General features: G+C 31.1%; 1 protein-coding gene and 1 pseudogene across 1 annotated transcript in view; both read left to right on the forward strand.

Moving 5' to 3' along the window:
* Positions 1–12,873, forward strand: part of LOC123535765 (ER membrane protein complex subunit 10-like) — a 43,002-nt gene that overhangs the window by 5,687 nt on the left and 24,442 nt on the right. Inside the window, exon 2 of the mRNA XM_053528033.1 lies at positions 2,171–2,228. Coding sequence (XP_053384008.1) covers positions 2,171–2,228 — 58 coding nt within the window. The remainder of the gene's footprint in view (positions 1–2,170; positions 2,229–12,873) is intronic.
* Positions 3,839–4,015, forward strand: LOC123537673 (U2 spliceosomal RNA; annotated as a pseudogene).

A 12,873-nucleotide genomic window follows, 5' to 3' on the forward strand; every position in this document is an offset into this window, starting at 1 on the left:
CAAAACCTTTCACTGAGTTAGAGTGACATCAGTATATGAAGAATAATGATGCAAAAAATAAAAGCTTATTAATGTTCAAGAACTAACAACTTTGATTGTTATGTTAAAGGTCCAATACTAAGGAAAGTGAACATTTTAATTTCTTTTAAAAAGCACAGAAACTATTTCATTTTATTGGAAAATGAAAGTTGGTATGTAGAAATTCGAAATAAATCGCAGTATATGTACAATCATTTTTCTATGAAGTATGAAGAAAGTTAAAAAGACCTGGGGGGTCATTCTGTCGATTCATTGAAATTTCAACATAATACACATACATTTCTTTGAGTTCCAAAGACCTTCTGTAAATTTTGACCTGCCAATCTTCATTATTTAGTGTCTTGCAGAAGTCTATGCACTGGCTATGAAAAAAATTGCCAACTCACTTTCCCTTAGTAATGGACCTTTAAACAAAGTTTTTTCTAGCCTATATCTTTTTAATTGTTTCAGAAAATGGTTACACTTTTTGATTGGTTTCGCTGCAACAATTTTTTTTATAAGATTTTCCTTTTTCCAGAATTTCATTAAGTCAATTTGAACAATGCAAAAGCATAATTTTGATATTATTGAAATAGCTTATGTTACAATTGATGTGTTAATTGTATTGAATAGTTATTTATACACAGTTCACCCACAAAAATCCACATATATCTATAAATAGACTACAAATTTTCTGTCCACTTTGGGTCAGTCTTGTTGTGGGGAATTTTTTGTGTTTAATTTTCTTTTAATTTACTTTGGTTATCTAAGTGCTTTAATCATGTCTATGAATGTAATTTCTAAAACCCTTGACCATCATAACTGCTGCTCTACCCAAAGCTGCAAGTAGTCGTGCATCATTTTCCGTCACAGAAACGGAGCATTTCCATTACTTCCCCATATCCATAATTTGTGATGCATTATTCCCCTTTTTAGTGAAAGTGGTACCATTCCCAAAATCTGGGGGGAAAAATCCCTGTGTTTCACTATAATTGTAGGGAAATATTTTTCACATTATGTTTTGAATGACAGGCCGGGTTAAAATGGATGGATTATCTGCGCAGTCTGGTCAGGATCCATACTGTGAGTTGAGTGGCCGTCATGTTAATCGCTTTGGGTTCAAGATAGCATTTCATCACATGTCATGTGGAAATCCTGCCTTTTGTCTTCTAGTTGTATATTCAGTATCCATTATTATCCTGGTCATTTCTTCATTGGGGAAACCACATGTCTTAAACACAGCATAATAAACACTAATTTGTCTGACAGTGTATTCAAAACAATTTTTGGCATGTGTTAAAAATATTTAATGAAAGAAATCATGAAAAGAGAATATGTCACATACTTGCATTAGAACCAGTATTTGTTTAGTAGAATTTTTCTGAGTTCTAGAAAGTTTGTCTTCTACATCAAACTATGATTTCTTAAAGTACATAAAACTAGATGTAAAAAGTCATCATTTTACTTTACAATTACTTTTTCTAGGGAAAATATATAATAATTTGTGAATTTGTAACTTAATCGTGCCTGGAAAGAGATCCTTTTGACAGATCATAAAACATTATCCATGATTATTCCAAAATTTTTGAAATGATGGTTGTAGATTGATTTTGACAAATTCACAGTGTAGGCCTTAAAATAACGACTTTTTTCTCTGATGTGGAACAGAATGTGCCAAAATGAAACTTTAAAACAAAAATCTAGGGGAGGTTCTCGAAACCCTCCAGTAGAACGGGATACACCTGTTGCACTCTTCTCTTTCTTGCATTTGGCATGTCCAAAACATTCCTTGTAATATGCCTTTCAAATTTTCTAGCTATGACCCTGTGCCTCTACAAAAATTATCTTGTTTGTTTGTCTACACAGTCCCTTAAAAACAGTTTTTATAAAGCATAAATATAACAAACAGAAAAATTTGCATAACTTATTCTAAATTCTGACATAGACTTCCTATTAATTTCCTTTATTTGCTGTTTTAGCTGTTACTATATACATCCTTTTTCTAAGACAGGCACTATAGACAGGTGTGTCGCTATAGACAGGTGTGTCGCTATAGACAGGTGTGCTGATTTAGGCATGACTATGGTGCTGTAAAAAAGTATAGTGCTTTTTATACAGGTTTGTTGCTTTATAAAGGTAATTCTGTTTTCAGTTTGATGATGAATTTGAGGGTTCAAGGACACTCAGTTTGGAGCATTCATTTGATCAAGGTAAGTAGGCTGTGAATGGTAGAAATTGCTAGTTCCTATTTAAGTGTTCAGATTTTACATTAGCAGATAATTATGGCCTTTTGGTTAACCACTTATCATAGAATTTTTATTCCAAGTTTTCTTAAACTATGTAGTCATTATAAATAGCTTATGAGAGTATTGTTGATTTGTCCTATTTATCAAAGAGCTCGACAATGTCTCTGAAACCCAGTAGTCCTGCAGGATGAGCTGCTGAAATTTTCTCTTATCCTGCTGCAGTTTGTATTCTACCTGCAGTTCATGAAAAAAAATCCCAAAATTTTTGAACTCATACCCCTTATTTAAAGTCCAGAGAAAAGGGGAAAAACCGAATCTTGTCATGGAATATCAAGTATCAGCTTTTTAAATGTTTTAGTATGGGTTTATTTTTGATTTGTGAACAATAAATCCATTTTGTTTTCAATCACTGAAAGTTTAAAATTCTGAGGACCGTTTTCATAATTTTTTTTTTTTTGGGTAAAAAAATTGCTTGTCTGCGGGGAGAGTAAAAAAAATCCACGGGGTTTTTTAAAGGGTTTTTTTCCACCCCTGGGCCCTCACCCTTAAGTTTATGTTCAGATAACAAGATAAACCCAAAAAATTCGATCAGCCCATAATATTAAAAGCTGGTTTTTCTTTTATTAACAAAATTTGTCAAAAAATAAATTTGGTAATTCATTAAGGGAAGGACGATGAGGTCACTGTCCCCAAAATAGCTGTTTGTTTTATAATTGAAAATATTTAAATTGCCATATTTTTTTTTTTTGAGTCCGTTTTTCAAAATTTTTCCCAGTTTATAGCTTCTTTAAAGTTTTTCTAAATATATAATTGTAGATTTTAAAATATTCCCTTTAAATAGGGAGGTCTTTTTTGAAACAAAGTACAAAAAACTTTGTAAAGAAATTTAAGAATATTTTTAATGTATGAACTAATGTAAAAAATTTTTTCGTATCTTGGTATTTTGTTTATTTAGAGATAATCGAAATTGATTTTAAAAACTCGCAAATTTTGATTTGTTGTAAACAAAATTATTGATTTGATCATAAAGGCCATACAAGTGAAAGTGTTTTTATTTTGTATTTTAAATTTTTCAAATTTCAAAAAATTGTTTAAAGTTTTTATCAGAAGTGCAACATTTTTTGAAGTTAACGGGGGCTTTAAAAACCAAATATTGTTTTTTATCAAAATATGAAATTTGTTTTTATAAAATTTTAGTGGTACAAAGGTTACGGGGTAGATTTTATTGACAAATTGTTTAGGAAGAAAAAATTTCACCGGAAAGCAAACAGTTTTATGGGTTTAAAGAGTTGTCTTCCTATTAATTCATTTTTATAGAAAATATTTGGTTTTAAATGGCTGCTTCCCGCATTGTAAACAGGTTGATTTTCAATTATTAGATTTAAGATTTAGTATATTTGAACCCCTTTTAATCAACAAATATTTTTTGTGATTTTAGAAGTAATGTTATTTTTTGAAATTTAAAAAGGGTGCTTTTGATTTAATAAATGTTTAAATTTTTGTCATGATTTACAATGCTCCCCTGTATTAAATTTGTTGTATTTTTTTTAAAAGTAATAAAAAAGTTTGTACAGATCGCTTTCGCCTTTTTGGCTAATAAAAAGTGTAGAGTTTTTATCATTAATATTGATACGTCCCCCTTGGGGGGAATTCGATATTAAAGTTTTTTGGACACGGGTTTGAGATTCGGGGGTTTGCCCCCGTCTCGCACGGGTTCCCCGTTTGCGACCCCCGGGATCGGCCCATTTCCCCCCTGGGGGGAAAAAAATAATCAAAATCTTTAAAAAAGTAAAAAGTAGTAATCGGAAGAAAGAGTTGGCTTTCGGGGTTTTAAAAATTGCCAGAAGCCCCTTCATTTTCGTAAAAAATCTATTATGATTTTTTTTAAACTGACCCAAAACAGATTTCATCCTAAAAGAAAAACATGTATGGATGAAAATGCAGTGGGCCATAAATGTCCAACAGGTTAACAAGAGAAACCTTGAAAATCCTATGAAAATGAAAGGGTCGCCCTTTGACTAAATTTTAATACATTTTTTGTAGTACACTTTTTTTTGGAAGAGCGGTGTTTAAAAAGGAGGTACTTGTGATTAAGTCTATCAATCAAAAGAGAACATTTACAAGGTTCACCTTATCTACAAATAGAAAATTTAAAGGTAATTTTCACCGTTCCTCCCACAAGACAGAAAACTGTTAAAGGCAATACAAAAAAGAAAAGCTAAAAAAAGTATTTGCTTGTTAAAAGTCTTTATTTTGTTGCACATTGTCCCGCTTTTAATATTTTTGAAACAAATGTGCTTTTAAATGTGTATGAACAGGTTTTGAATTGTATGATTTTAAGAAATTAAAAAAGAAAAAAAACCTTTCCAACAGGAATTTTTTTTTTTAGATAATCCATTCAAATTATTACATAGAATAAAATGAACACAGAAAAAAACATTGATTTGTTTATTTTTTATCTACTAGTCCCCTTTTCTGTTGTCATCAGGTAATAATAAATGAAAAAATTTCATCAGCATTGAAAATGGGGAGTAAAAAAAAAGGTTGTTATTTTTTTTGTTTTAAAAAAGAGTGATAAGTTTTTTTAAGTTTTAAAATTTTGGGTTGAATTGTCTATAAAAATTTAAGAGAGACAAATGTAGATGTTTCAGCAAAAAAACTAGCGTTTAAAGGCAGTTTATATTTTTGTTTTCCACTTGTTTTTTTTAAAATTTTATTTCAATAAAAAATAAAAAATCTAACAGGTTTTTCTTTTTATTATTTTATTTTTTTTTGTTTGTAAATCACTATAAAAAAAAAAAACCACCCCGTAAGGCCCTTAAAGTTTTAAAATGTTATTTCCCAACTTTTTCCCTTTTAGGAGTGCAAAGAAGATGGTTTTTTTACAAAATCGAATTCCTTACTGAGACAGGGGGGGGAACTGTGTATTTTTTCAACATTTACAAAGCTGTAAATTTCCCCTCCTTTACATTTTTTTAAACAATTCACAAAAATTAGCCCCTTGTGTGACTGTCGAAATAGAACTCAAAAAAAAAAAAAGTTAGTTTGAGATTGTAGAAGTAATGTTGGGGGGTTTTTTTTTGCCTTTTTATATCAAACCCATGTCTTTTTAGCTCGTATTCAAAAAATTTGGTTTTAAACCCATTGGACCCCCGTGTTTTTGGCTTACATGGGCATTAAATTTGGTTTAAGTTTTTGTATTAAGCTGGTTTTACACACTTTTACTGTGATAACGCCCTTTAAACGCACAGGTTCCAAAACTCTATTATTATGTTTTTAACAAATTATGCCCCTTTTTTGACTGCATTTTTTGGTTAATTTTTTTTGTATTAAGTGGTATTCATCCCCCATAAGGGAATGGTTTTGAAATTCACACATTTGTTCATGTCTTATTGACGAGGCACAAATTTCAAAAACTCTGTTTCCCTTTTACAAATTTTTTCCCCCCCTTTTCCATTATATCCTTCAAGGAAAAGGTGTTAAATAGCGTTTTTTTGCTTTCCTCAGACAGCTCTTGTATAATTGAAATTTGCTTGTTTTTTTGTCAAAAAAAAATTTTAGTCTTCATATACACTATGAATCTTAAAACCTTTTTGAATAAAAAATTTGAAAGTATTAACAAAATGAGTGCTGACTTAAAGATTTCCATAAACTCAAAAAATATCAATTGAGAAAGTTTATCCTTCATTTGTGCTCAAACATGTGTTTAGTGTTGAAAACAGTTTTTGTTTTCAAAACCAGTATTTAGTTTTCAAAACCCTTTTCAGAACCTGAATTTAGTTTTCAAAGCTGTGTTCAGAAGCTGTTTTAGTGTACAGAACTGTAGTTAGAAGGAAAAACCTTTTATTTGAAATTTTTATTTTAAGAAATCATGGACAAAATTGTTTGGAAAATGACCATTGATGGTAATTTCAATTTTTAATTCATTCCATTGCCATAACCATGTTTTTACTGAAAATTTTTTTAAAAATGTTAAAATTTTTTTAAAGTAAGTGGGGGTTTTGATTTTATGGAACATTACAAAAGTTCCTGGCTTGTGCTTAAGCATTAAGGGATAGTTTTTAGACTTGTTAGAACCAGTAGTAAATGGAACGGGCGAATCAGATCCCGTGTTAATTTTTTAAAAAAATTTTTAATTGGAAAGCACAAGGTAAAAATTTATTTCAGTTGCAAAATATGAATCCACATGGCAAAACCCCCTATTATTCTTTTGCCCAATCAGGAGAAGTTTTGGGTGTTTCCAGGCAACCCAAATTTTATTGCTAGGAATTGAAGTCCCCGTAGCAAATTTACAGACGGAATAAAAAATTTGAGTATCTGTTTAAAATTCGGCCAGTGAAAGTTACTTCTATTTACAAAGCACCTGTAGGGTATTTAAAAAAAATAACAATTTTTTATTTTCGGGGGGTCAGTAAAAAAAAAATATTGTAGTCTTAAGTTGCTATCTCATCTAACGGGGCCCTTGATTGGGAATTTTTCCCCCATTGAATGAAGCATAGGAAAAAAATTGCTATTATGAAAACCCCGGATGCCCCCAAAAGGGCTGAGCATTTGAAGCACCACGTGCTTATTAACTGCCCTTGGAGGGCATAAAATTAATGGGAAATAATGTATTTTGTGCCTTAAAAAAAGTGTGATTTGACAAAAATTTAAAAAGCTTTGGAAAAAAATAAATTTTTTTAAACTGTGTTTCAGATTGTAATTTCCCATGTGTAGCGTAGTAAAAAAAAACCCCTTTCTTGTTCAGTAATAATTGACACGAAAAGGCCTAACATTATTTTTTTTATAAGGATAAAGTCTAAAAAATTTTTAAAGAGGTATTTTGCTTTAGGGTTGAATAGAAGGATAAAACCCATAAAATTTCATATTTGGAAAAGTAGATTGAAATTTAAAGGTTGGTGTTCCGACGTTGTGGACAAAAGGGTTTTTGAATTCAAAAAGTATGCAAATTAAGAATTAAAATTCATGAAATGAAGCACAATGGAACCTTTTAAATCCGAACCTGTTTGACCAAAAAAATTTCAGATTGGGGGGTTTTTTCGATTAAAAGGTTTCTTTTTTGCCCAAAATATTACACGATTTTTATATCCCCCGCTGGAAAGATTGATAAAAATTTTAAAATATAAGCAACAGTAGATAGTTTAGAGTGATGTTAATTGCATTTAATTAAATTTTCAATATAAAAACATTGTTTGCTCCTTTCCCTCAATGAAGGTTGCAAAAAGAGAAAGTTACTTGTCTGGTTATTGTAAGACTTTTTTAGACCACTGTATCATTTACAAAATCAATTACCTGCTTTAAATAAACAAGGCTCAAAAAATTTTGAGGAAGGTACAGTAAAACAAATTAATAGGATTTTTTACATTGACAGTACGAAATATTTTTTGGGTTAAACAAAATATTGCATTTTCTGCCTTGCAAATTGCAAGCATCTACAAAGCAAATATTGGGGGACATGTGTTTCCCATTTTTTGGGGCCTATTTTTGTTGACACCTTTTTAAAGAGCAAAATTTAAAAAACTGTAAACAGGCTAAAAAAAGTGTCAAAATGAAAAGTTTAAAACATCAGAATCTTTGATAATCTGATTAAGGTTAGTTAGGGGGGTAGTTTTAAAAATTTTGGTACAAATATCTTGAAATTTTTTCTGTTTTCGGAGAGGTTTGGACTACAAAGGTATTTTTACAATAGAGAATGAATAAGAATATCTGGACCAGATTATTTGTTCGGATTAGAGAGATTTTCGGATTAAAAAGGGGGTTTGGATTAGGGGGGTTCTGTTGTATGACTTGCGTATGGAATTATTTGGTAATGGAAATATTAGTTGCATTTAAATACATGTGAAACCTATGATTTTTTCGGCCTGATACAAAAGCTAATAGAAAAGATTAAAGAAAGATGAAAGAGGGGAAAGCAAAGGAACGGGCGGAAATGATTTTTCTTCATAAATAGTAAGTTTTGTGTGTTTTGTTTCTTGCTTTAGTCATTAAATGTACTTTAGTTTAGCTTTTTTCTTAAAATGGGAGGGGATTAGGGGGGGGGTTTATTTTTATCTCTGGGTTGATAGTACCCAGTTAAAAACAAAAAACGATGAGCAAAATTTAAAAATAACCATAACGTAATATTGTTGGAAGTACCCTGAGGAGTGTGACTTAATGCCGGGAAAATCAATGATAAAGAAGAACAAAATAGTTTTGAAATACAAACGTATCTTTAAAAATTTTTAGAAAAAAAAAAGGGTGGGGGCATTTATAAGAAAAAAAAAAGACAGAGGGGAAATGAAAATAATAATTTTATGACAAGTTTCAGTAAAATTGAAAAACATTTGCCATTTTAATGGAAAAAAATGAAATCTTCTATGCAAAATTGTTCAGAATTAACGCTTTTTTTTCCCTTTACAAAGAAATATATAAAACATTTTTATCTGATTATTCATAGAACACTTTTAAGGGTCAGCTAAAAATTTTTGAGTGGGGAGGGGGACCATGCCCAAGGGGTTTAAAGGGTTTGTGACTTTCCCCCTCACACTGGGTTTTGAAACCTTGCTTTGGTATAGAATTCTTTCTTATCAGACGCAATCCAGCAGACTCATTAAAGGTGTCATTTCAGCCCGTGCTCACACGTGATGAAATTAAAAAAATGTAATGTATGGAGCTTTGGGGTCTTCCCAGCAAAATGTGGAAGTTCCATAAGACCAAATTTGATGGCGGATTTTAAACCCAGCAAATAAAATATTTAAAGGGGTTTTGATGAAATTTTGCATCAGGTTAAAATGATGAGAAATGTAATAAAAGTCAGTTCCAGGTACGGGGCATACCCCTAACTCTGTGTCATGTGTTTTTTAAGGGGACATGGATTTTACCCTTTTTTTCATTCCTTGCCGTCCCCTTGTTATAATAGTAATAATGATGATTTTTTCTTCAATTTTATTAATAAGGCCCTGTTTTGTTGGTCAAACCATGATTTTTAGTGGAAAAGTAGAATCCATAGAAGCAATGAATGTGAACTTGGTTCCTATCGTGCTAAAATAATCCCAAGAATGGTTATTGGGTCTTCCCCCACCAGAAAAGCAAAGAAGTTCCCATATGATCTTAATTGTGTAATTTGGATGTTTAACTCAGCAAAATGAATACAAACAAAAAGAAAAAAAGGTTTTTAGTTTGATTCATTGAAAAAAAGGTTCTTTGACGATTTGACGAAGAAAGGTTTTTTAAAAGTATAGTCCCCCAGGTCTGTGGAGAAGCTGCCCGTTACATTTAGAGGGAAAGTCAGTCACTGCTCAGTCCGGAATTTTACTGGTAGTTGGGTTTAACTGACCAAAATATCGTTACACTAAGACTCTTTATACTTTAACCAGTAGTTATTTTGTTTTGTCAGGACATTCTTAAAAATGCAGTAATAAGAAGTAGAATGTTTTCTAAAAATTTCCCTGATCAAGTGTTTTTGATTTTTGAGCAAAAAATTTTGTTTTTTGTCATGTCTGCAGCGTAAACAGTTCTTTAATCCCACTCATCATTTTCAGAAATTTTCATTATGGCAAAAATTATTGTCTATATTCCAAGAAGTGTTTTAATGTTAATTCTTCATTAAGTTAGTCGCCTACCTACTTTTAAAGGTTTTTACCTAGAGCAAAAATTTTGGATAATTTTTGGGAAAGGTACATCTCGGAATGAGTTTTTTCTCCTATTACTTTTTTGTAAACATGATTCCTTTATAACAACCCCGTTAACTGGTGAAAACAAAATGTGATCATGAAAAAAAGAATTTAAAATTTTGGATGAATAATCTGTGTTCGTGTTAAAAAGTAGGTTCGCACATTTGTGATATTTAGGGTTTATTGTAAAATAAGTTTTTTGACTTCCCTATTTTAAAGGAAATAAAAAAGATAGTTTTTTTTGTATATTTTTTTTTATACTTTTTGTTGGGGCCCCTTTTAGATAACCACGACCCTTTTGCCTGGAAGCAGATGCCTAACCCAGGGTGTTGAGGAGGTTTCATATTAGTTTGACTTTTCGGAAGAAAACAGTGAATTATTTCATCCCGCCCTGGGTCGTGCACCCTTTGGTTAAAATTTTTTTATAATGAAAGATATCTTGTTACAACAAAGCTTTGACTTGAAACTTGAAATATTATTTTTATCAAAATCTTTTCACCGGAAAGCAATCCCCATAACTAAATTTTTTATTTTGACAGATTTGCCCCTTTTTAACTTAGAATTTTTTTGGGGAAAGTTTTTCAATGTTTTTACGGAAAGCTTAATTTTAGAGTTCAAGCATGAGAAAAGTTGAGCGGGGTTTACGGCAGCCCCTTTTTATACGAGTGTTTATAGAATATAAAAAATCCTGACTTGATTTTCCCAATTTAAAATGAGAATTTGGTGGAACATACCAGACTTGAAATTTGGTTGAGTTACTGAAATTTTTGGGGAAAAACATTGAATCATGGTGAAGAAAAAAGTATGCTTTTTAACATCCAAATTGGGCTGGTTTTTGAATCAGGGGATGGGTATGCTCTGAAAATCATTTTGTCAAACCCCCCATTCAGTTTATTTTTCAACTTCGTGTTCGACTCGAGTGTTAGGGAATTTTGGGGTTTTGTGGACACAGTTCTAGTTGTTACTTAAAATTCTCAGAAAAACAGATATTTTTTACATTATTGGTAATTTTCATTTTTTTTGTGGAGTCATCGTTCCATTTTTTGATAATGTGTTTTTCTGCAGTCCATGGACCCCAGGGGGAGGTGGGGGGGGGGAAGAAATTTGGAAAAGAGGAGGTTTGGGAAATTGGTGGAGAAAAAGAATTGAAGTTTGCAAGGCGAATTAAAATACAGAACAACCATAATTTTTGATTGTCGGAACGTTGTTTTTAATGTTGCATTGAAAAAAAATTTTTTTGTGAAAAAAAAGAAAATTTTTGTGCATTTCCTTTAAAATTTTGTAACAAATGCGCAATTTTTTGACCACAAAGGTTGAACATTTCCCGGGTTGATCCAAGCGTGTTGGCACATTTTTTTGAAAGACTCTAAAAATGGCTGGTCCCTGTTTTTACGTAATGGGCTGTATTCAACAATATTTTCTAGGGTTATGAAAAAAAACGAATGCGTAAAAAAAACACATTGAAAGTTGCAAGTTTTGTCAAAAAAAGTGGCCCTTTTCCTTCGGGGAATTGGGCAGATTTTGACTTTGACAAGAAAGTATTCAGTAATGTAAAATACACAAAAGATAGAGTGTTTCCTGTTTTATGATTTAGCCGTTAGCATGAATTTTCTTCAGGAAATGTTTAACTTTCGAAGTAAGTGAACATGGATCAGTTTTTAAAATAGGAAAGAAAATACAAAATGAAAGTATAAGATAGAAAGTAGTTTAAGAATTTTTTTTTAAGGATGAAATACATTTGTGATAAACATTTTCCCCACCAAAATGGAACTACTATTCTGTGATCAGTCAGAAAGCCTTTGTGTTATGATAAAAAATATGTGTGTTGCGACAGTGTTTATTTGTATTGATGTTGGTAACTGCAGATACAGGCTGTGTGTTTTCCTTAATTTTTTCATATGGGTGACTATTTAAATTATACCCTGTGATGTTACCATTTTAATATATGTTGAGTAAATTTTTTCATTAATTAAAATGTTTCAGATTAAGTAGAATATGAACCAAGAGAAAATAGTCATAGCAAAAACTGTGAGTAGAGTATGATAGTTATGAAGTACATGATTGTAATCACTCAATTATACTGCAGAACAACTGACTTTAAAGACTTCAAGTGTCATTGAAAAACCTCAGAAAAAAAAGATAGGGTACTGTGCTGGATGATTTTGCAAATCGGATTTGAAAATATTTTGACCAATGTTTAAATTATATCTTGAGAATCTATGTAAAAATCACAGTTTTAATGTCATTTGTGTCATAAAGCAAACGTTCTGTTAACATTTGGTTTTCAGTAATGTTCTCACTTTTATAATATGATATTGTGTCTGTTTGCTTAGATGTGTCAATATTTTTATTTTTTCATCCTAATTACTTGTAGCTACTTTCATGAAATATTAAAAGATGGTTCGTTAATTTCATTAATGTAATGAATTTCCAGAAGTGCAGTTTTAAACGCATAGCTTGATTTCTACCCATAACATTATTAAAAGACTTTGTTTAAGGTATGGATTTGCAAACAGAAACCAATTTTGTGTAATGAAAAACATATCTTTTATTAGTCGACTTTGGAAGAAAAGGGGGGCACCACTCACCCCGGGTTGGGGTTAGCGGAGCTCACACAATGTTAAAGTTTTTCTACCACCCCAATTATTTAAAAAACCATTGAGAATTGTTTCATATTTTGATACTTGGTTACCATCATACCAATTGTAAAAAGGGGGGGCAACTCTACAGATTTTGACTGAATTTGGCCTCTTTTCGACTTAGAATAAAAGTTAAAGTTTGTGTACTACCCCAAATATTTTTAAAGCCCTTGAGATATTTTTTCATATTTTGCATACTTGTTTTCCATTGAACCCCATCTGAAAAAGGGGAGGCAACTTTATAAACATTTTTACTGAATTTTGGCCCCTTTTCACTTAGAAAATTTATTATTTTTATGTTAAAATTTTATCAAAGCT

The sequence above is a fragment of the Mercenaria mercenaria genome, chromosome 17, assembly GCF_021730395.1.
Source record: "Mercenaria mercenaria strain notata chromosome 17, MADL_Memer_1, whole genome shotgun sequence".
NCBI classification, from domain to species: domain Eukaryota; kingdom Metazoa; phylum Mollusca; class Bivalvia; order Venerida; family Veneridae; genus Mercenaria; species Mercenaria mercenaria.